The sequence below is a fragment of the Scyliorhinus torazame genome, chromosome 24 (genome assembly GCF_047496885.1).
Source record: "Scyliorhinus torazame isolate Kashiwa2021f chromosome 24, sScyTor2.1, whole genome shotgun sequence".
NCBI classification, from domain to species: domain Eukaryota; kingdom Metazoa; phylum Chordata; class Chondrichthyes; order Carcharhiniformes; family Scyliorhinidae; genus Scyliorhinus; species Scyliorhinus torazame.
The window spans coordinates 6,147,826-6,172,862 of record NC_092730.1 but is presented as its reverse complement, the minus strand read 5'-3'; the positions used below and the strand labels follow the sequence as shown (position 1 = coordinate 6,172,862).

Below are 25,037 nucleotides of genomic sequence, written 5' to 3'. Positions count from 1 at the left end.
CCCGGTGTTACACAGTCTGTGACTGACCAGACACCCGGTGTTACACAGTCTGTGTCTGACCAGACACCCGGTGTTACACAGTCTGTGTCTGACCAGACACCCGGTGTTACACAGTCTGTGACTGACCAGACACCCGGTGTTACACAGTCTGTGACTGACCAGACACCCGGTGTTACACAGTCTGTGACTGACCAGACACCCGGTGTTACACAGTCTGTGACTGACCAGACACCCGGTGTTACACAGTCTGTGTCTGAGCAGACACCCGGTGTTACACAGTCTGTGACTGACCAGACACCCGGTGTTACACAGTCTGCTGTCTGACCAGACACCCGGTGTTACACAGTCTGTGACTGACCAGACACCCGGTGTTACACAGTCTGTGACTGACCAGACACCCGGTGTTACACAGTCTGTGACTGACCAGACACCCGGTGTTACACAGTCTGTGTCTGACCAGACACCCGGTGTTACACAGTCTGTGACTGACCAGACACCCGGTGTTACACAGTCTGTGACTGACCAGACACCCGGTGTTACACAGTCTGTGACTGACCAGACACCCGGTGTTACACAGTCTGTGTCTGACCAGACACCCGGTGTTACACAGTCTGTGACTGACCAGACACCCGGTGTTACACAGTCTGTGTCTGACCAGACACCCGGTGTTACACAGTCTGTGACTGACCAGACACCCGGTGTTACACAGTCTGTGACTGACCAGACACCCGGTGTTACACAGTCTGTGACTGACCAGACACCCGGTGTTACACAGTCTGTGACTGACCAGACACCCGGTGTTACACAGTCTGTGACTGACCAGACACCCGGTGTTACACAGTCTGTGACTGACCAGACACCCGGTGTTACACAGTCTGTGACTGACCAGACACCCGGTGTTACACAGTCTGTGACTGACCAGACACCCGGTGTTACACAGTCTGTGACTGACCAGACACCCGGTGTTACACAGTCTGTGACTGACCAGACACCCGGTGTTACACAGTCTGTGACTGACCAGACACCCGGTGTTACACAGTCTGTGACTGACCAGACACCCGGTGTTACACAGTCTGTGACTGACCAGACACCCGGTGTTACACAGTCTGCTGTCTGACCAGACACCCGGTGTTACACAGTCTGTGACTGACCAGACACCCGGTGTTACACAGTCTGCTGTCTGACCAGACACCCGGTGTTACACAGTCTGTGACTGACCAGACACCCGGTGTTACACAGTCTGTGACTGACCAGACACCCGGTGTTACACAGTCTGTGACTGACCAGACACCCGGTGTTACACAGTCTGTGACTGACCAGACACCCGGTGTTACACAGTCTGTGACAGACCAGACACCCGGTGTTACACTGTCTGTGACTGACCAGACACCCTGTGTTACACAGTCTGTGACTGACCAGACACCCGGTGTTACACAGTCTGTGTCTGACCAGACACCCGGTGTTACACAGTCTGCTGTCTGACCAGACACCCGGTGTTACACAGTCTGCTGTCTGACCAGACACCCGGTGTTACACAGTCTGTGACTGACCAGACACCCGGTGTTACACAGTCTGTGACTGACCAGACACCCGGTGTTACACAGTCTGCTGTCTGACCAGACACCCGGTGTTACACAGTCTGTGACTGACCAGACACCCGGTGTTACACAGTCTGTGACTGACCAGACACCCGGTGTTACACAGTCTGTGACTGACCAGACACCCGGTGTTACACAGTCTGTGACTGACCAGACACCCGGTGTTACACAGTCTGTGTCTGACCAGACACCCGGTGTTACACAGTCTGTGTCTGACCAGACACCCGGTGTTACACAGTCTGTGACTGACCAGACACCCGGTGTTACACAGTCTGTGACTGACCAGACACCCGGTGTTACACAGTCTGTGACTGACCAGACACCCGGTGTTACACAGTCTGTGACTGACCAGACACCCGGTGTTACACAGTCTGTGTCTGAGCAGACACCCGGTGTTACACAGTCTGTGACTGACCAGACACCCGGTGTTACACAGTCTGCTGTCTGACCAGACACCCGGTGTTACACAGTCTGTGACTGACCAGACACCCGGTGTTACACAGTCTGTGACTGACCAGACACCCGGTGTTACACAGTCTGTGACTGACCAGACACCCGGTGTTACACAGTCTGTGTCTGACCAGACACCCGGTGTTACACAGTCTGTGACTGACCAGACACCCGGTGTTACACAGTCTGCTGTCTGACCAGACACCCGGTGTTACACAGTCTGTGACTGACCAGACACCCGGTGTTACACAGTCTGTGTCTGACCAGACACCCGGTGTTACACAGTCTGTGACTGACCAGACACCCGGTGTTACACAGTCTGTGTCTGACCAGACACCCGGTGTTACACAGTCTGTGACTGACCAGACACCCGGTGTTACACAGTCTGTGACTGACCAGACACCCGGTGTTACACAGTCTGTGACTGACCAGACACCCGGTGTTACACAGTCTGTGACTGACCAGACACCCGGTGTTACACAGTCTGTGACTGACCAGACACCCGGTGTTACACAGTCTGTGACTGACCAGACACCCGGTGTTACACAGTCTGTGACTGACCAGACACCCGGTGTTACACAGTCTGTGACTGACCAGACACCCGGTGTTACACAGTCTGTGACTGACCAGACACCCGGTGTTACACAGTCTGTGACTGACCAGACACCCGGTGTTACACAGTCTGTGACTGACCAGACACCCGGTGTTACACAGTCTGTGACTGACCAGACACCCGGTGTTACACAGTCTGTGACTGACCAGACACCCGGTGTTACACAGTCTGTGACTGACCAGACACCCGGTGTTACACAGTCTGTGACTGACCAGACACCCGGTGTTACACAGTCTGTGACTGACCAGACACCCGGTGTTACACAGTCTGTGACTGACCAGACACCCGGTGTTACACAGTCTGCTGTCTGACCAGACACCCGGTGTTACACAGTCTGTGTCTGACCAGACACCCGGTGTTACACAGTCTGCTGTCTGACCAGACACCCGGTGTTACACAGTCTGTGTCTGACCAGACACCCGGTGTTACACAGTCTGTGACTGACCAGACACCCGGTGTTACACAGTCTGTGACTGACCAGACACCCGGTGTTACACAGTCTGTGTCTGACCAGACACCCGGTGTTACACAGTCTGTGTCTGACCAGACACCCGGTGTTACACAGTCTGCTGTCTGACCAGACACCCGGTGTTACACAGTCTGCTGTCTGACCAGACACCCGGTGTTACACAGTCTGTGACTGACCAGACACCCGGTGTTACACAGTCTGTGACTGACCAGACACCCGGTGTTACACAGTCTGCTGTCTGACCAGACACCCGGTGTTACACAGTCTGTGTCTGACCAGACACCCGGTGTTACACAGTCTGTGACTGACCAGACACCCGGTGTTACACAGTCTGTGACTGACCAGACACCCGGTGTTACACAGTCTGTGACTGACCAGACACCCGCTGTTACACAGTCTGTGTCTGACCAGACACCCGGTGTTACACAGTCTGTGACTGACCAGACACCCGGTGTTACACAGTCTGCTGTCTGACCAGACACCCGGTGTTACACAGTCTGTGACTGACCAGACACCCGGTGTTACACAGTCTGTGACTGACCAGACACCCGGTGTTACACAGTCTGTGACTGACCAGACACCCGGTGTTACACAGTCTGCTGTCTGACCAGACATCCGGTGTTACACAGTCTGTGTCTGACCAGACACCCGGTGTTACACAGTCTGCTGTCTGACCAGACACCCGGTGTTACACAGCCTGTGTCTGACCAGACACCCGGTGTTACACAGTCTGTGTCTGACCAGACACCCGGTGTTACACAGTCTGTGTCTGACCAGACACCCGGTGTTACACAGTCTGTGTCTGACCAGACACCCGGTGTTACACAGTCTGTGACTGACCAGACACCCGGTGTTACACAGTCTGTGACTGACCAGACACCCGGTGTTACACAGTCTGTGTCTGACCAGACACCCGGTGTTACACAGTCTGCTGTCTGACCAGACACCCGGTGTTACACAGTCTGCTGTCTGACCAGACACCCGGTGTTACACAGTCTGTGACTGACCAGACACCCGGTGTTACACAGTCTGTGTCTGACCAGACACCCGGTGTTACACAGTCTGCTGTCTGACCAGACACCCGGTGTTACACAGTCTGTGTCTGACCAGACACCCGGTGTTACACAGTCTGTGACTGACCAGACACCCGGTGTTACACAGTCTGTGACTGACCAGACACCCGGTGCTACACAGTCTGTGACTGACCAGACACCCGGTGTTACACAGTCTGTGACTGACCAGACACCCGGTGTTACACAGCCTGCTGTCTGACCAGACACCCGGTGTTACACAGTCTGTGACTGACCAGACACCCGGTGTTACACGGTCTGTGTCTGACCAGACACCCGGTGTTACACAGTCTGTGACTGACCAGACACCCGGTGTTACACAGTCTGCTGTGTGACCAGACACCCGGTGTTACACAGCCTGCTGTCTGACCAGACACCCAGTGTTACACAGTCTGTGACTGACCAGACACCCAGTGTTACACAGTCTGTGACTGACCAGACACCCAGTGTTACACAGTCTGCTGTCTGACCAGACACCCGGTGTTACACAGTCTGTGACTGACCAGACACCCGGTGTTACACAGTCTGTGACTGACCAGACACCCGGTGTTACACAGTCTGCTGACTGACCAGACACCCTGTGTTACACAGTCTGTGACTGACCAGACACCCGGTGTTACACAGTCTGTGACTGACCAGACACCCGGTGTTACACAGTCTGTGACTGACCAGACACCCGGTGTTACACTGTCTGTGACTGACCAGACACCCGGTGTTACACAGTCTGTGACTGACCAGACACCCGGTGTTACACAGTCTGTGACTGACCAGACACCCGGTGTTACACAGTCTGTGACTGACCAGACACCCGGTGTTACACAGTCTGTGACTGACCAGACACCCGGTGTTACACAGTCTGTGTCTGACCAGACACCCGGTGTTACACAGTCTGTGACTGACCAGACACCCGGTGTTACACAGTCTGCTGTCTGACCAGACACCCGGTGTTACACAGTCTGTGACTGACCAGACACCCGGTGTTACACAGTCTGTGACTGACCAGACACCCGGTGTTACACAGTCTGTGACTGACCAGACACCCGGTGTTACACAGTCTGTGTCTGACCAGACACCCGGTGTTACACAGTCTGTGTCTGACCAGACACCCGGTGTTACACAGTCTGTGACTGACCAGACACCCGGTGTTACACAGTCTGTGACTGACCAGACACCCGGTGTTACACAGTCTGTGTCTGACCAGACACCCGGTGTTACACAGTCTGTGTCTGACCAGACACCCGGTGTTACACAGTCTGTGTCTGACCAGACACCCGGTGTTACACAGTCTGTGTCTGACCAGACACCCGGTGTTACACAGTCTGTGTCTGACCAGACACCCGGTGTTACACAGTCTGTGTCTGACCAGACACCCGGTGTTACACAGTCTGTGTCTGACCAGACACCCGGTGTTACACAGTCTGTGTCTGACCAGACACCCGGTGTTACACAGTCTGCTGTCTGACCAGACACCCGGTGTTACACAGTCTGTGACTGACCAGACACCCGGTGTTACACAGTCTGTGACTGACCAGACACCCGGTGTTACACAGTCTGCTGTCTGACCAGACACCCGGTGTTACACAGTCTGTGACTGACCAGACACCCGGTGTTACACAGTCTGCTGTCTGACCAGACACCCGGTGTTACACAGTCTGTGACTGACCAGACACCCGGTGTTACACAGTCTGTGACTGACCAGACACCCGGTGTTACACAGTCTGTGACTGACCAGACACCCGGTGTTACACAGTCTGTGACTGACCAGACACCCGGTGTTACACAGTCTGTGACTGACCAGACACCCGGTGTTACACAGTCTGTGTCTGACCAGACACCCGGTGTTACACAGTCTGTGACTGACCAGACACCCGGTGTTACACAGTCTGCTGTCTGACCAGACACCCGGTGTTACACACAGATTGTTTTTAAACATCCCTCCTGGAAATGCAGTGAAAGGTAACCAAAGCTACAACGTCATGGCAGAGCTGAAGAAGAATTCTAGGCCACCTTTGCATTGGTAAAGTGGCTGTTTTGTTGTCAATACTCTTCAGGAAAGAGGAGAACGAGAGTATTCACGAGGAGTCTAGAATCCAAACGATTATTCGCCTTCTAAGCGAAAATTCAGATACAATCCAGATGTGAAATACCAGGGGCGGGATTCTCTGAGCCTCGTAGCCGAAATCGCGATCGGCGCGGGGGTGGAGAATGGGTGTTGACGCTGACATCCGGTGCGATGCCGCTCCCACGATTCCCCCGGAGAATCGCTGCCAATCATGCACGCGGTCTACGTGGCACGGGTAGGGGGCCATTGACAGAGGCCCCTGCGGCAATCTCCACGTGTAACTGGCCGAGTTCCAAACGGTGTGGATCTCTCATGGTCTCACCCGTCGGGAACGCGGTGTGGCGGCTGCGGACTCAGTCTGCAGCCGCCCTGGTGGGGGGCGGGGGGATCCTTCACCGGGGGTATTGTGGGGGGGGGGGGCTCATGGACGGCTGGGCCAGCGATTGGGCGGCACCAATCCGCGGGCGAGCGTGATCTTGGCGGGGCGTACGTTACTGGTGCTGCTCCGCGGTGCGACTCCGCCATGTCCCACTGGGCGGCCGCCGTAGGCCACCGCCGTGCACATGCGCGGACTCCCGACCGAAAGTGCAGGGCCCCGTATCCGCAGCCAGAGCTGCGGGAAGCACTCCGCCCTGCTGGACCCCTGCAAATTTCCTTATGTAAGTCCAGAGTGAGTCGCCCGCGTTTTGACGCTGGCGTGGGGACATAGCTCCATTATTGGAGAATCCAGCTCCATCACTCCAGAGTCCAGGGGAAAGAGGAGGAGGAAGAGATGAAGTGTGCGTGCATATGCAAGAGCGCGAGGACCAGGTAGGGAAACAGGGCAGAGAGCACGATCTGACGGACATTTTACAGTGTCACTCACTGAACAGTGATCAGGAGCTGGCTCGACCCTGGGGCATTTGTAGGCAGTGATTTGTTAGATTAACCTGTCCAGTCCTAACCCCAATGTGACAAAGCTTTGCGACGGGCTGATTCTGGGAGGAGAGATGTGAAATCGACAATGTGCTGTACCTGCATCAATTTCCTGCCAATCGTTTACTTCCAACTTGACCAAGAAAAGTAACTCTTTGCATGTTCAATTTGAAACCTTGGATGCACTGAGACTGCAGGAATTCAAAATGCTGCTATCTGCGCGTACACACGGCACAGATCTGGGCCACTGCCTCTTTGACAGAGATAGCCCAGAGTTCGGGGACAGCAGATGGTGGAGATCATGGCCATAACCCACCTAATCCCATAATCTTCAACATCCTTGGATAACAGAAATGTCTGCAAGCAGAGCTACACTGCAGAGACCCCCGCCAAGCAGCATTAACAGTTTCTATCGTCGCGAGCAGGTCCCATCAATGTCCTGTAACCTTCAATCGAATCACGGCAACCTTCTAAATAGCAGCTCGCAACGCTTGGGAGTCGGTGTCTCAGTTGGGTAAACCTCTGCTGAACTCCCTCATTATCCTTCACAAGGTGGGGAGCCCAGAACTGAACTCAGAACAATTAATCCCACTCCTTGTTCTCTCTAACCAGGCACACTATTTCCCCTGCCCAGTCTTTATCTAATCCGCTTTGGAAAGTTACTACCGAATCAGCTTCACCCTCTCTTACAGGCAACACACTCCGGATCACAGGTCTCTGCATTAAATCATCCCATCTGCTTCTTCTACCAATGATCACAAATCTGTCCCCTCGGATTACTAATCCTCCTCTTACCGGAGACAGTGTCTGCCCCAACAAAACTCGTCAACATTCTGACTGCTCTATCAAATCACCCCTTCACCTCTCGGTTCCATGATGAAAAGAGGGAAAAAAGCTCCCTCTACACTGTCCCCATCAAACACTCCCAGGGCAGGTACAGCACGGGGTTAGATACAGAGTAAAGCTCCCTCTACACTGTCCCATCAAACACTCCCAGGACAGGTACAGCACGGGGTTAGATACAGAGTAAATCTCCCTCTACACTGTCACCATCAAACACTCCCAGGACAGGTACAGCACGGGGTTAGATACAGAGTAAAGCTCCCTCTACACTCCCCATCAAACACTCCCAGGACAGGTACAGCACGGGGTTAGATACAGAGTAAAGCTCCCTCTACACTGTCTCCATCAAACAATCCCAGGACAGGTACAGCACGGGGTTAGATACAGAGTAAAGCTCCCTCGACACTGTCCCCATCAAACACTCCCAGGACAGGTACAGCACGGGGTTAGATACAGAGTAAAGCTCCCTCTACTCTGTCCCCATCAAACACTCCCTGGACAGGTACAGCACGGGGTTAGATACAGAGTAAAGCTCCCTCTACACTGTCCCCATCAAACACTCCCAGGACAGGTACAGCACGGGTTAGATACAGAGTAAAGCTCCCTCTACACTGTCCCCATCAAACACTCCCAGGACAGATACAGCACGGGGTTAGATACAGAGTAAAGCTCCCTCGACACGGTCCCCATCAAACACTCCCAGGACAGGTACAGCTCGGGGGTAGATACAGAGTAAAGCTCCCTCTACACTGTCCCCATCAAACACTCCCAGGACAGGTACAGCACGGGTTAGATACAGAGTAAAGCTCCCTCTACACTGTCCCCATCAAACACTCCCAGGACAGATACAGCACGGGGTTAGATACAGAGTAAAGCTCCCTCTACACTGTCCCCATCAAACACTCCCAGGACAGGCACAGCACGGGGTTAGATACAGAGTAAAGCTCCCTCTACACTGTCCCCATCAAACACTCCCAGGACAGGTACAGCACGGGGTTAGATACAGAGTAAAGCTCCCTCTACACTGTCCCCATCAAACACTCCCAGGACAGATACAGCACGGGGTTAGATACAGAGTAAAGCTCCCTCTACACTGTCCCCATCAAACACTCCCAGGACAGGTACAGCACGGGGTTAGATACAGAGTAAAGCTCCCTCTACACTGTCCCCATCAAACACTCCCAGGACAGGTACAGCACGGGGTTAGATACAGAGTAAAGCTCCCTCTACACTGTCCCCATCAAACACTCCCAGGACAGGTACAGCACAGTTGCGGCAGTGAGAGGAACACCAAACTTTCCTGAAGCACCATGAATGAACGTCATAAAATGATAGAAACCCGACAGTGTAGGGGGTGGCCATTCAGCTCATCGAGGATGCACCGGCCCTTCACTGAGCACTCCACCCCTCCCATCCCGCCCTATCCCTGCAACCCCCAGAACCTAGCCCACCCCTCCCATCCCACCCTATCCCTGCAACCCCCAGAACCTAACCCACCCCTCCCTATCCCTGGAACCCCCAGAACCTAACCCACCCCTCCCACCCCGGCCTATCCCTGCAACCCCCAGAACCTAACCCACCCCTCCCATCCCGCCCTATCCCTGCAACCCCCAGAACCTAGCCCACCCCTCCCACCCCGGCCTATCCCTGCAACCCCCAGAACCTAGCCCACCCCTCCCACAAGGTGGGACCTGTACAAGCAGGACGGGTTGCATCTGAACCAGAGGGGCACCAATATCCTGGGAGGGAGGTTTGCTAGTACTCTTCGGGAGGGTTTAAACTAATTTGGCAGGGGAATGGGAACCGGATTTGTAGTCCAGCAACTAAGGTAGCCGATATTCAGGACGCCAAAGCATGTAATGAGGCAGTCGGGAAGGGAACACTGACAAAGGAGAGTATTTGCAGGCACGGAGATGGGTTGAAGTGTGTATACTTCAACGCAAGCATCAGGAATAAGGTGGGTGAACTTAAGGCATGGATCGGTACTTGGGACTACGATGTGGTGGCCATCACGGAAACTTGGATAGAAGAGGGGCAGAAATGGTTGTTGGAGGTCCCTGGTGATAGATGTTTCAATAAGATTAGGGAGGGTGGTAAAAGAGGTGGGGGGGGGGGGTGGCATTATTAATTAGAGATAGTATAACAGCTGCAGAAAGGCAGTTCGAGGAGTATCACCCTATTGAGGTAGTATGGGTTGAAGTCAGAAATAGGAAAGGAACAGTCACCTTGTTAGGAGTTTTCTATAGGCCCCCCAATAGTAACAGAGATGTGGAGGAACAGATTGGGAAACAGATTTTGGAAAGGTGCAGAAGTCATAGGGTAGTAGTCATGGGTGACTTTAACTTCCCAAATATTGAGTGGAAACTCTTTAGATCAAATAGTTTGGATGGGGTGGTGTTTGTGCAGTGTGTCCAGGAAGCTTTTCTAACACAGTATGTAGATTGTCCGACCAGAGGAGGGGCAATATTGGATTTAGTACTGGGTAATGAACCAGGGCAAGTGATAGATTTGTTAGTGGGGGAGCATTTTGGAGATAGTGACCACAATTCTGTGACTTTCACTTTAGTAATGGAGAGGGATAGGTACGTGCAACAGGGCAAGGTTTACAATTGATGGAAGGGTAAATACGATGTTGTCAGACAAGAATTGAAGTGCATAAGTTGGGAACATAGGCTGGCAGGGAAGGACACAAGTGAAATGTGGAACTTGTTCAAGGAACAGGTGCTACGTGTCCTTGATATGTATGTCCCTGTCAGGCAGGGAAGAGATGGTCGAGTGAGGGAACCATGGTTGACAAGAGAGGTTGAATGTCTTGTTAAGAGGAAAAAGGTGACTTATGTAAGGCTGAGGAAACAAGGTTCAGACAGGGCATTGGAGGGATACAAGATAGCCAGGAGGGAACTGAAGAAAGGGATTAGGAGAGCTAAGAGAGGGCATGAACAATCTTTGGCGGGTAGGATCAAGGAAAACCCCAAGGCCTTTTACACATATGTGAGAAATATGAGAATGACTAGAGTGAGGGTAGGTCCGATCAAGGACAGTAGCGGGAGATTGTGTATTGAGTCTGAAGAGATAGGAGAGGTCTTGAATGAGTATTTTTCTTCTGTATTTACAAATGAGAGGGGCGATATTGTTGGAGAGGACAGTGTGAAACAGATTGGTAAGCTCGAGGAAATACTTGTCAGGAAGGAAGATGTGTTGGGCATTTTGAAAAACTTGAGGATAGACAAGTCCCCCGGGCCTGACGGGATATATCCAAGGATTCTATGGGAAGCAAGAGATGAAATTGCAGAGCCGTTGGCAATGATCTTTTCGTCCTCACTGTCAACAGGGGTGGTACCAGGGGATTGGAGAGTGGCGAATGTCGTGCCCCTGTTCAAAAAAGGAACTAGGGATAACCCTGGGAATTACAGGCCAGTTAGTCTTACTTCGGTGGTAGGCAAAGTAATGGAAAGGGTACTGAAGGATAGGATTTCTGAGCATCTGGAAAGACACTGCTTGATTAGGGATAGTCAGCACGGATTTGTGAGGGGTAGGTCTTGCCTTACAAATCTTATTGAATTCTTTGAGGAGATGACCAAGCATGTGGATGAAGGTAAAGCAGTGGATGTAGTGTACATGGATTTTAGTAAGGCATTTGATAAAGTTCCCCATGGTAGGCTTATGCAGAAAGTAAGGAGGCATGGGATAGTGGGAAATTTGGCCAGTTGGATAACGAATTGGCTAACCGAGAGAAGTCAGAGAGTGGTGGTGGATGGCAAATATTCAGCCTGGATCCCAGTTACCAGTGGCGTACCGCAGGGATCAGTTCTGGGTCCTCTGCTGTTTGTGATTTTCATTAATGACTTGGATGAGGGAGTTGAAGGGTGGGTCAGTAAATTTGCAGACGATACAAAGATTGGTGGAGTTGTGGATAGTAAGGAGGGCTGTTGTCGGCTGCAAAGAGACATAGATAGGATGCAGAGCTGGGCTGAGGAGTGGCAGATGGAGTTTAACCCTGAAAAGTGTGAGGTTGTCCATTTTGGAAGGACAAATATGAATGCGGAATATAGGGTTAACGGTAGAGTTCTTGGCAATGTGGAGGAGCAGAGAGATCTTGGGGTCTATGTTCATACATCTTTGAAAGTTGCCACTCAAGTGGATAGAGCTGTGAAGAAGGCCTATTGTGTGCTCGCGTTCATTAACAGAGGGATTGAATTTAAGAGCCGTGAGGTGATGATGCAGCCGTACAAAACTTTGGTAAGGCCACATTTGGAGTACTGTGTACAGTTCTGGTCGCCTCATTTAAGGAAGGATGTGGAAGCTCTGGAAAAGGTGCAAAGAAGATTTACCAGGATGTTGCCTGGAATGGAGAGTAGGTCTTACGAGGAAAGGTTGAGGGTGCTAGGCCTTTTCTCATTAGAGCGGAGAAGGATGAGGGGCGACTTGATAGAGGTTTATAAGATGATCAGGGGAATAGATAGAGTAGACAGTCAGAGACTTTTTCCCCGGGTGGAACACACCATTACAAGGGGACATAAATTTAAGGTGAAAGGTGGAAGATATAGGAGGGATATCAGAGGTAGATTCTTTACCCAGAGAGTAGTGGGGGCATGGCATGCACTGCCTGTGGAAGTAGTTGAGTCGGAAACATTAGGGACCTTTAAGCAGCTATTGGATAGGTACATGGATGACGGTAAAATGATATAATGTAGATTTATTTGTTCTGAAGGGCAGCACGGTAGCATTGTGGATAACACAATTGCTTCACAGCTCCATGGTCCCAGGTTCGATTCCGGCTTGGGTCATTGTCTGTGCGGAGTCTGCACGTCCTCCCCGTGTCTGCATGGGTTTCCTCCGGGTGCTCCGGTTTCCTCCCACAGTCCAAAGATGTGCGGGTTAGGTGAATTGGCCAATGATAAATTGCCCTTAATGTCCAAATTGCCCTTGGTGTTGGGTGGAGGTGTTGAGTTTGGGTATGGTTCTCTTTTCAAGAGCCGGTGCAGACTCAAAGGGCCGAATGGCCTCCTTCTGCACTGTAAATTCAATGATAATCTATGATTAATCTAGGACAAAGGTTCGGCACAACATCGTGGGCCGAAGGGCCTGTTCTGTGCTGTATTTTCTATGTTCTATGTACCCCGGCCTATCCCTGCCACCCCCAGAACCTATCCCACCCCTCCCATCCCGCCCTATCCCTGCAACCCCCAGAACCTAACCCACCCCTCCCACCCCTCCCTATCCCTGCAACCCCCAGAACCTAACCCACCCCTCCCGATCCCTGCAACCCCCAGAACCTAGCCCACCCCTCCCATCCCGCCCTATCCCAGCAACCCCCAGAACCTAGCCCACCCCTCCCATCCCGCCCTATCCCTGCAACCCCCAGAACCTAGCCCACCCCTCCCATCCCGCCCTATTCCTGCAACCCCCAGAACCTAACCCACCCCTCCCATCCCGCCCTATCCCTGCAACCCCCAGAACCTAACCCACCCCTCCCATCCCGCCCTATCTCTGCAACCCCCAGAACCTAACCCACCCCTCCCATCCCGCCCTATCCCTGGAACCCCCAGAACCTAGCCCACCCCTCCCATCCCGCCCTATCCCTGGAACCCCCAGAACCTAACCCACCCCTCCCATCCCGCCCTATCCCTGCAACCCCCAGAACCTAGCCCACCCCTCCCATCCCGCCCTATCCCTGCAACCCCCAGAACCTAACCCACCCCTCCCATCCCGCCCTATCCCTGCAACCCCCAGAACCTAACCCACCCCTCCCATCCCGCCCTATCTCTGCAACCCCCAGAACCTAACCCACCCCTCCCATCCCGCCCTATCCCTGGAACCCCCAGAACCTAGCCCACCCCTCCCATCCCGCCCTATCCCTGGAACCCCCAGAACCTAACCCACCCCTCCCATCCCGCCCTATCCCTGCAACCCCCAGAACCTAGCCCACCCCTCCCATCCCGCCCTATCCCTGCAACCCCCAGAACCTAACCCACCCCTCCCATCCCGCCCTATCCCTGCAACCCCCAGAACCTAACCCACCCCTCCCATCCCGCCCTATCCCTGCAACCCCCAGAACCTAACCCACCCCTCCCATCCCGCCCTATCCCTGCAACCCCCAGAACCTAACCCACCCCTCCCATCCCGCCCTATCCCTGCAACCCCCAGAACCTAGCCCACCCCTCCCACCCCGCCCTATCCCTGCAACCCCCAGAACCTAGCCCACCCCTCCCTATCCCTGCAACCCCCAGAACCTAACCCACCCCTCCCATCCCGCCCTATCCCTGTAACCCCCAGAACCTAGCCCACCCCTCCCATCCCGCCCTATCCCTGCGACCCCCAGAACCTAACCCACCCCTCCCACCCCGCCCTATCCCTGGAACCCCCAGAACCTAGCCCACACCTCCCACCCCGGCCTATCCCTGCAACCCCCAGAACGTAGCCCACCCCTCCCACCCCGGCCTATCCCTGCAACCCCCAGAACCTAACCCACCCCTCCCATCCCTGCAACCCCCAGAACGTAACCCACCCCTCCCATCCCGCCCTATCCCTGCAACCCTCAGAACCTAACCCACCCCTCCCATCTCGCCCTATCCCTGTAACCCCCAGAACCTAGCCCACCCCTCCCATCCCGCCCTATCCCTGCGACCCCCAGAACCTAACCCACCCCTCCCATCCCGCCCTATCCCTGGAACCCCCAGAACCTAGCCCACCCCTCCCATCCCGCCCTATCCCTGGAACCCCCAGAACCTAACCCACCCCTCCCACCCCGCCCTATCCCTGGAACCCCCAGAACCTAGCCCACCCCTCCCACCCCGGCCTATCCCTGCAACCCCCAGAACCTAGCCCACCCCTCCCATCCCGCCCTATCCCTGCAACCCCCAGAACCTAGCCCACCCCTCCCATCCCGCCCTATCCCTGCAACCCCCAGAACCTATCCCACCCCTCCCATCCCGCCCTATCCCTGTAACCCCCAGAACCTAGCCCACCCCTCCCATCCCGCCCTATCCCTGCAACCCCCAGAACCTAACCCACCCCTCCCATCCCGCCCTATCCCTGCAACCCCCAGAACCTAGCCCACCCCTCCCACCCCGGCCTATCCCTGCAACCCCCAGAACCTAACCCACCCCTCCCATCCCTGCAACCCCCAGAACGTAACCCACCCCTCCCATCCCGCCCTATCCCTGCAACCCCCAGAACGTAACCCACCCCTCCCATCCTGCCCTATCCCTGCAACCCCCAGAACCTAGCCCACCCCTCCCATCCCGCCCTATCCCTGCAACCCCCAGAACCTAACCCACCCCTCCCATCCCGCCCTATCCCTGCAACCCCCAGAACCTAGCCCACCCCTCCCATCCCGCCCTATCCCTGCAACCCCCAGAACCTAGCCCACCCCTCCCACCCCGGCCTATCCCTGCAACCCCCAGAACGTAACCCACCCCTCCCATCCCGCCCTATCCCTGCAACCCCCAGAACGTAACCCACCCCTCCCATCCCGCCCTATCCCTGCAACCCCCAGAACCTAACCCACCCCTCCCATCCCGCCCTATCCCTGCAATCCCCAGATCCTAACCCACCCCTCCCACCCCGGCCTATCCCTGCAACCCCCAGAACCTAGCCCACCCCTCCCACCCCGCCCTATCCCTGCAACCCCCAGAACCTAGCCCACCCCTCCCTATCCCTGCAACCCCCAGAACCTAACCCACCCCTCCCATCCCGCCCTATCCCTGCAACCCCCAGAACCTAACCCACACATCCCTGGACACTAAGGGGCAATTTATCCTGGCCATCCCACCGATCCCGTACATCTCGGAGCATGGGGCGGAGTGCAAACAAAACCGCAACAAACGTTTGTTTAATTAACTGAAAAGGGAATCAATCAAGATCCAATTCACATCAATCCAGGACCAATCCAGATCTAACCCAGATCCCAAGCAGTGTCAGACCTGGAGGGACTCACAGCCGCTCCAGTGGATCCGGGGGTCTCCCTCGAACTGACCTCCCCAGAGACCCCCACCAAACCCCTCCCTCCTCGCGCTCACCCCTCTCCCCTCCTGCCCACACTCACCCCCTCCCCTCCCCATTCCACTCACTTCCCCACATCCCCCCCACTCTCCCCCCATCATTGGGAAAAAGCAGGAATCTTGGCATTCCAAGGAAGGGGCTAAGAAACAAATGTCAGCTTCCTGCATTACTGCCTGTGACCAGGAAGCCAAGTTGGGGACGTCCCCAGCCGGCAGCAATTGGACGTTCAAAGGTGTCTTTGTTATTCCTCTGCAATGTTCAACAGTACCGCAGTGAAATGGTCAGGTGCTCAGTAACGCAGCAACCTGCTCCCGGGGGAGGGGGTCCGTCTGTCTCAGCTCGATTCCCCAGCCCTGCCCCCACCCCCAGCACTGCCCTGCCCCCCGGCCCTGCGCTCCGACCCCCGGCCCTGCCCTCTGACCCCCAGCCCTGCCCCCGGCCCTGCGCCCCGACCCCCGGCCCTGCCCCCACCCCCAGCACTGCCCTGCCCTCTGACCCCCAGCCCTGCCCCCGGCCCTGCGCTCCGACCCCCGGCCCTGCGCTCCGACCCCCGGCCATGCCCTCTGACCCCCGGCCCTGCGCTCCGACCCTGCGCCCCCACCCCCAGCACTGCCCTGCCCCCGGCCCTGCGCCCCGACCCCCGGCCCTGCCCTCCGACCCCCGGCCCTGCCCTCCGACCCCCGGCCCTGCGCTCCGACCCCCGGCCCTGCGCTCCGACCCCCGGCCCTGCGCTCCGACCCCCGGCCCTGCGCTCCGACCCCCGGCCCTGCGCTCCGACCCCCGGCCCTGCGCTCCGACCCCCGGCCCTGCGCTCCGACCCCCGGCCCTGCGCTCCGACCCCCGGCCCTGCGCTCCGACCCCCGGCCCTGCGCTCCGACCCCCGGCCCTGCGCTCCGACCCCCGGCCCTGCGCTCCGACCCCCGGCCCTGCGCTCCGACCCCCGGCCCTGCGCTCCGACCCCCGGCCCTGCGCTCCGACCCCCGGCCCTGCGCTCCGACCCCCGGCCCTGCGCTCCGACCCCCGGCCCTGCGCTCCGACCCCCGGCCCTGCGCTCCGACCCCCGGCCCTGCGCTCCGACCCCCGGCCCTGCGCTCCGACCCCCGGCCCTGCGCTCCGACCCCCGGCCCTGCGCTCCGACCCCCGGCCCTGCGCTCCGACCCCCGGCCCTGCGCTCCGACCCCCGGCCCTGCGCTCCGACCCCCGGCCCTGCGCTCCGACCCCCGGCCCTGCGCTCCGACCCCCGGCCCTGCGCTCCGACCCCCGGCCCTGCGCTCCGACCCCCGGCCCTGCGCTCCGACCCCCGGCCCTGCGCTCCGACCCCCGGCCCTGCGCTCCGACCCCCGGCCCTGCGCTCCGACCCCCGGCCCTGCGCTCCGACCCCCGGCCCTGCGCTCCGACCCCCGGCCCTGCGCTCCGACCCCCGGCCCTGCGCTCCGACCCCCGGCCCTGCGCTCCGACCCCCGGCCCTGCGCTCCGACCCCCGGCCCTGCGCTCCGACCCCCGGCCCTGCGCTCCGACCCCCGGCCCTGCGCTCCGACCCCCGGCCCTGCGCTCCGACCCCCGGCCCTGCGCCCCGACCCCCGGCCCTGCGCCCCGACCCCCGGCCCTGCGCCCCGACCCTGCGCCCCGACCCCCGGCCCTGCGCCCCGACCCCCGGCCCTGCGCTCCGACCCCCGGCCCTGCGCTCCGACCCCCGGCCCTGCGCTCCGACACCACCCATCCGCTCATCAATGCCCCTTCTGGCAGAGGTGAGAACCAGGCTGGTGCTGTGGTTACACCGCCCGTGAAGCTGAATATCCATTTGAGGCGTTTTCCTGCATCAAGCTGTGTGGAAACACCGCCTCACACCGGAAGAACATTTCCCTTGGGGTGTAATGTGTGGTAAACAGTTTGTCCAAAGTCCACCTTTAACCAGCCTAACAAAGTGATTATGACGCATTCTGCCGCCACTGATGTTACTCTAAATGAAAGAAGCTGCTTGGATTCTGCATAGCTGTCTCAATCTGAATTTCACTGTCTGTAGTGTTGAGAGGTGGCTGCCTCTCGTGGGAGAGACGAGGACCGAGGGACATCATCTCAGAGTGAGGGAGGCGCCCATTTAAAACAGAAATCAAGAGGAATTTATTCTCTCAGAGGTAGGGCAGCAGGGTAGCACAGCGGTTAACACAGATACTTCACAGCGCCAGGGTCCCGGGTTCGATTCCCCGCTTGGGTCACTGTCTGTGCGGACTCTGCACGTTCTCCCCGTGTGTGCGTGGGTTTCCTCCGGGTGCTCCGGTTTCCTCCCACAGTCCAAAATGTGCAGGTTAGGTGGATTGGCCGTGATAAATTGCTCTGAGTGACCAAGAAGGTTAGGAGGGGTTATTGGGTTACGGGGATAGGGTGGAAGTGAGGGCTTAAGTGGGTCGGTGCAGACTCGATGGGCCGAATGGCCTCCTTCTGCACTGTATGTTCTAGTGATTCGGTGGAATTCCTGACCGCAGACAGTTGGAGCGCTGGGTTGTTAAGCACGTTCAAGGTTGAGATAGACAGGTTTCTAAACAGCAAAAGAAGCAAGGGTTACGAGGATAAAGTGGTTTGACGATCATCAAATCGATCATGATCTAATTGAATGGCGGAGCAGGACTCGATGGGCCGAATGGTCTGCTTCTGCTCCTATGTTTCATAGTCTTCAAAGAAAATGAGGGAGCTGGATTAACACCGATAGAGATACAGTCAGTAACACAGGGCGCTGGGGGAGAGGGGTTACTGAGTGACAGTGTGAGGGAGCTGGATTAACACCGATAGAGATACAGTCAGTAACACAGGGTGCTGGGGGAGAGGGGTTACTGAGTGACAGTGTGAGGGAGCTGGATTAACATCAGTACAGATACAGTCAGTAACACAGGGTGCTGGGGGAGAGGGGTTACTGAGTGACAGTGTGAGGGAGCTGGATTAACATCAGTACAGATACAGTCAGTAACACAGGGTGCTGGAGAGGGGTTACTGAGTGACAGTGTGAGGGAGCTGGATTAACATCAGTAGAGATACAGTCAGTAACACAGGGTGCTGGGGGAGAGGGGTTACTGAGTGACAGTGTGAGGGAGCTGGATTAACATCAGTACAGATACAGTCAGTAACACAGGGTGCTGGAGGAGAGGGGTTACTGAGTGACAGCGTGAGAGAGCTGGATTAACATCAGTAGAGATACAGTCAGTAACACAGGGTGCTGGGGGAGAGGGATTACTGAGTGACAGTGTGAGGGAGCTGGATTGACATCAGTAGAGATACAGTCAGTAACACAGGGTGCTGGGGGAGAGGGGTTACTGAGTGACAGTGTGAGGGAGCTGGATTAACATCAGTACAGATACAGTCAGTAACACAGGGTGCTGGAGGAGAGGGGTTACTGAGTGACAGTGTGAGGGAGCTGGATTAACACCGATAGAGATACAGTCAGTAACACAGGGTGCTGGAGGAGAGGGGTTACTGAGTGACAGTGTGAGGGAGCTGGATTAACATCAGTAGAGATACAGTCAGTAACACAGGGTGCTGGGGGAGAGGGGTTACTGAGTGACAGTGTGAGGGAGCTGGATTAACACCGATAGAGATACAGTCAGTAACACAGGGTGCTGGAGGAGAGGGGTTACTGAGTGACAGTGTGAGGGAGCTGGATTAACATCAGTAGAGATACAGTCAGTAACACAGGGTGCTGGGGGGAGAGAGGTTACTGAGTGACAGTGTGAGGGAGCTGGATTAACACCGATAGAGATACAGTCAGTAACACAGGGTGCTGGGGGAGAGGGGTTACTGAGTGACAGTGTGAGGGATCTGGATTAACATCAGTAGAGATACAGTCAGTAACACGAGGGGGGGGGGGGGTTACTGAGTGACAGTGTGAGGGATCTGGATTAACATCAGTAGAGATACAGTCAGTAACACAGGGTGCTGGGGGAGAGGGGTGACTGAGTGACAGTGTGAGGGAGCTGGATTGACATCAGTAGAGATACAGTCAGTAACACAGGGTGCTGGGGGAGAGGGGTTGCTGAGTGACAGTGTGAGGGAGCTGGATTAACATCAGTAGAGATACAGTCAGTAACACAGGGTGCTGGGGGAGAGGGGTGACTGAGTGACAGTGTGAGGGAGCTGGATTGACATCAGTAGAGATACAGTCAGCAACACAGGGTGCTGGGGGAGAGGGGTTACTGAGTGACAGTGTGAGGGAGCTGGATTAACATCAGTAGAGATACAGTCAGCAACACAGGGTGCTGGGGGGAGAGGGGTTACTGAGTGACAGTGTGAGGGAGCTGGATTAACATCAGTAGAGATACAGTCAGTAACACAGGGTGCTGGGGGAGTGGGGTTACTGAGTGACAGTGTGAGGGAGCTGGATTAACATCAGTACAGATAGTCAGTAACACAGGGTGCTGGGGGAGAGGGGTTACTGAGTGACAGTGTGAAGTAGCTGGATTAACATCAGTAGAGATACAGTCAGTAACACAGGGTGCTGGGGGAGAGGGGTTACTGAGTGACAGTGTGAAGTAGCTGGATTAACATCAGTAGAGATACAGTCAGTAACACAGGGTGCTGTGGGGAGAAGGGTTACTGAGTGACAGTGTGAGGGAGCGGGATTAACATCAGTCGAGATACAGTCAGTAACAGAGGGTGCTGGGGGAGAGGGGTTACCGAGTGACAGTGTGAGGGAGCTGGATTAACATCAGTACAGATACAGTCAGTAACACAGGGTGCTGGAGGAGAGGGGTTACTGAGTGACAGTGTGAGGGAGCTGGATTAACATCAGTAGAGACACAGTCAGTAACACAGGGTGCTGGGGGAGAGGGGTTACTGAGTGACAGTGTGAGGGAGCTGGATTAACACCGATAGAGATACAGTCAGCGACACAGGGTACTGGGGGCAGAGCAACTCATTTGTGATGGAGCTGTGTTGGTTATATGTATCGTACAAGATGATTGAGTGATAAGATTGGATAATTCGTATCAACTGCAGTCTATATCCCATAGAATCCCTATCGTGCAGAAGGAGGCCATTCGGCCCATCGAGTCTGCACTGACCCTTCGAAAGAACACCCAACACGGACCCCCCTCCACCGCCGTCCTATCCCCGTATCCCCATGCATTGATCACGGCCACTCCACCTAACCTGCACATCTTTAGACTGTGGGGGGAAACCGGAGGCCCCGGAGGAAACCCACGCAGACACGGGGAGAACGTGCAGACTCCGCAGTCTCTCCACCCGATATTGAGCACTATAATGCTGGCATTTGAGCTCAGTGCACTCAGACGTCACAACACACTGCACAGTCATGTTAACAGTTGCCCAACACTTACCATCTGCCTTATATGAATGGGACTTGGGGATCCTGTAAAGCAGGGAGAATGGGAAAAGAAACATCAGTACAAATGCAGACCAGATAAGCAAATAGCATGCAAAGGCAGCCAGGTTAAAAGACCTTCTGAGCATTCTCTCCAACACACCTGCTAAATGACTATTTGAAACGTATGCAAGAGGAGAGATAAGATCTCGCCTATCAAGTTTACTTACATTCCTTTTCTTTCAAATTTAGAGCGCCCAATTCTATCTTTCCCTCCAATTAAGGGGCAATTTAGCGCGGCCAATCCACCCACCCTGCACATCTTTGGGTTGTGGGGGTGAGGCCCACGCAGACACAGGAAGAATGTGCAAACTCCACATGGACAGTGACCCGGATCCTCGGCGCCGTGAGGCAGCAGTGCTAACCACTGCATCACCATGCCGCCCCCAGGATGCACCAGTGCTAACCGCTGCGCCACTGTGCCACCCGATTACCCACATTCCCACCAGACAGTAGCGAGCCCCAAGGCCCCAGGTTAGCGGAATTATGAGTGTGTTGCTTCTTCCAAGTGCCCAATTTAAACAGAGGATAAATAAATCATCCGTTCCAATCCCGGCAATTATGGCTCCGATCAGGCCCCAAAGTCCGTCGAATCAACTGGGTGGCATGGTGGCTCAGTGGTTAGCACTGTTGCCTAACAGCACCAGGGACCCGGCCAGGGGCGGTGCCAGGCCCGGGGCGGTGCCAGGCCCGGGGCGATGCCAGGCCCGGGGCGATGCCAGGCCCGGGGCGATGCCAGGCCCGGGGCGATGCCAGGCCCGGGGCGATGCCAGGCCCGGGGCAGTAGAACCCCAATTGAAAGGGTGAGATAAGAGGTGAATGTTGCAATAGATTAATTGGACTGCTTAAACCCCAAAATACCCAGGTTCAGAACTGTAACTTTTACAAACACGCAAGCATTGACTGGGCGGCATGGACTGGTTGGGCCGAAGGGCCTGTTTCCATGCTGTAAACTTCTATGATTCTATGATTCTAGGTACTGCTTCAAGAATTTCAAACACTAGTAAATCTATGGCACCTGGCGTTCAATATTTATAAACCTTTTCCGACTTGAGGGGTTAATACACCCATTGCTCTCCAATGATATCACGGACAGGTGCGTCTGACGCGGACCCTGACCTGTAAATGTGTTGCAAACAGTGGGCACAATCTGTAACTCACCCTCAAGCCCGTTTTGTTTGTTGAATGTGCGCTTCCCCAGGAGGGACAACACTCCCCGGTTGATGTTGAGTATGGTTCGGTTTGTTTCAGTCCCTTTCACGATCCGCGGCTTCGCTGGACTGCGTGCCGCTGCAAATTAAACATTCTCAGCGTGAGTTCGAGCAAAGGAAGGGAGGCACTGCGTTTAAACATGTACCCGATTCATCACGGAGGCTTCTGCGCACAAATTAGTGGTCACTTGTGAACTGTTGGCTCAGGAAGGGTGTTGGGACAGGACACAGAGGACACCTGGAGGACAGTACCATGTGGATCTGTGACATTCACCGTCACAGGGGGCAGCTCGGTTAGCCGGTGAACGACACAGCATTTAGTCCGTCATAAGTATTTTCCCTTCAAGTATTCATGCAATATGTCATTTTAAAGTTGGTGAATCTGCTTTCGCTGTCCTTTCAGCCAGCGTATCCTGAGCAGAGAAGTTTGAAAAGTATGAAATTGCAGTCTTTACTGTTCTGTGGAATTGTTTACTTTGAAGAATAGGTCAACAAGTCGCTGCAAAATGTTGATACAACTTTACTGAAAGCTGCACGATAGTTCGACTCAGTTCGGCGTTTTGTCATGGAAGTTCAAAATGGCTGTAACTCAGTGGAAGCAGAGGCACTAACATTAACAAAGAATACAGGTCCCACTGATGAAGATAAGTGTACAAGACAGTGTTATTTTTTGAGAAAACTAGAGACAATGAAGTCACTTTGAAATGGAAAAAGATCATCATTGGGACTGTCGTGTTATTTGCGCCACAATAATGGTGCAATTGCAGAGTAGAAGTGAATCTCTGAAGAAGACTGTTGAATTATTTTGAGTGCTTTTTAACAGGGTAGGTGGATTGGCCACGCTAAATTGCCCCTGAATTGGAAAACAATAATTGGGTACTCTAAATTTAATTTAAAAAAAGATAATGATGGGCTCTGTGCTTCGAAATCACCAGCTGGTTTGTACAGACGTGCATGTGATGGTTTGCAGGCAATCTTTCCAAATGTGGAAACCTAATTTAGGTGCATTGGCCGTGCTAAATTGCTCTTAAGTGTTCAAAAAGGTTCGGTTGGGTGGTGTTACGGGGAGGGGGGAGGTGTGGGCTTGTGTAGGGTGCCCTTTCCAAGGGCTGGTGCAGACTTGATGGGCCGAATGGCCTCCCTTCTGCACTGTAAATTCTATGATTCTAAAGATCTTTTTAACAAAACCTGCCACGAATGCTTCAGATGAATGTTTTTCCCTCTGCAGTGAAGGGCAAACGATTATCTGTGAAGTAAGATGAGTCAGTGACATCTGGCAAGTTCTGCAGTACTGACAATTGATCCGTACGTTTTACCCACGATGATGTGGTTGGTGATGCTGTGAAGATAAAGTTCAGAAGAATAGCTACCTAAATTGCCATGGATGGTAAACAACTGACGAAGCAAGAAAATCCTAAAAGAAAAATCTGTCCCTCTCCCACGTTCTCCAGCCTAAGTTCTGTTCTTCAAGAGAGGCCATTTGCTGGTTTGACATAATGGCTGGTGCTCACGTGCAGACGGTTCTGACAAGACTTGGACTGGACACTCCACTGCATCGGAGTATCTGCTCCTGCACCGGACTGGCTCGTGCTGTCCTGCACCGGACTGGCTCGTGCTGTCCTGCACCGGACTGGCTCGTGCCGTCCTGCACCGGACTGGCTCGTGCCGTCCTGCACCGGACTGGCTCGTGCCGTCCTGCACCGGACTGGCTCGTGCTGTCCTGCACAGGCCTGTGCTGTGCTGCAGCCATATCACCGGCTGATATCTCCAGCCCGTTACTCATCAGCCAGTTCACGTTTCCCCGCCTCAGGACACAGATGGCGATATCGACCACCTCGTCCACCACACTTGACAACCGGCCGGCTTGGTGTTCAGTTTATCAATTAGCACGGGCTAAGTTAAAGAGCACTCCGGCAGTCGGTCAAGCAGTGATTTGGGGGTTTCTGTGCCTTGCGAGAGTGGAGTGTGGGCGGGGTCAGGTGGGCATTGACATCATTCGGGGCAGGTGGGGGGGGGGGGGGGGGGGCAACGTGGGCCCCCCCGCAAAGAGGGTGAGCGCGAGGCGCCCTCCAAAGATGTTGTGAAAACGGAATTCCTAAATCTCACACCTCTAAATGTTCCTTGTGACTTACCCACTTCCCCCAACTCCTTCATGATCTGAGCTAACGTCGGCCGGGCCACCAGCTGAACCCGGAGTGGCTTTGTTGCTGCTTTTGGAAGTCTGACCGCACCTGAGGGGAAAACAGAATGGGGTCAAATCTCAGCAATGGCAATGGTTAGAGAGAATGGCGCCCGGAGCCAATAGATATTTCGGTCGGTATCGAGAGGACACGTAACAAAAGCGGTTAAAGGGAGTTGAGCGACAGATCGACGGAACAGGCTGAGGGATTGATTGGCCATCTCCTGTTTCTAATCCTCCAGCACCCCAACTCTC

The 25,037-nt window shown here is 55.1% G+C and overlaps 1 protein-coding gene across 1 annotated transcript in view; it reads right to left on the bottom strand.

Annotated features, from left to right (window-relative positions):
- LOC140399838 (metastasis-associated protein MTA2-like) overlaps positions 1-25,037 on the bottom strand; it is a 109,972-nt gene that overhangs the window by 18,898 nt on the left and 66,037 nt on the right. The window contains 3 exon segments of the mRNA XM_072489292.1: positions 21,349-21,380; positions 22,554-22,682; positions 24,736-24,834. Coding sequence (XP_072345393.1) covers positions 21,349-21,380; positions 22,554-22,682; positions 24,736-24,834 — 260 coding nt within the window.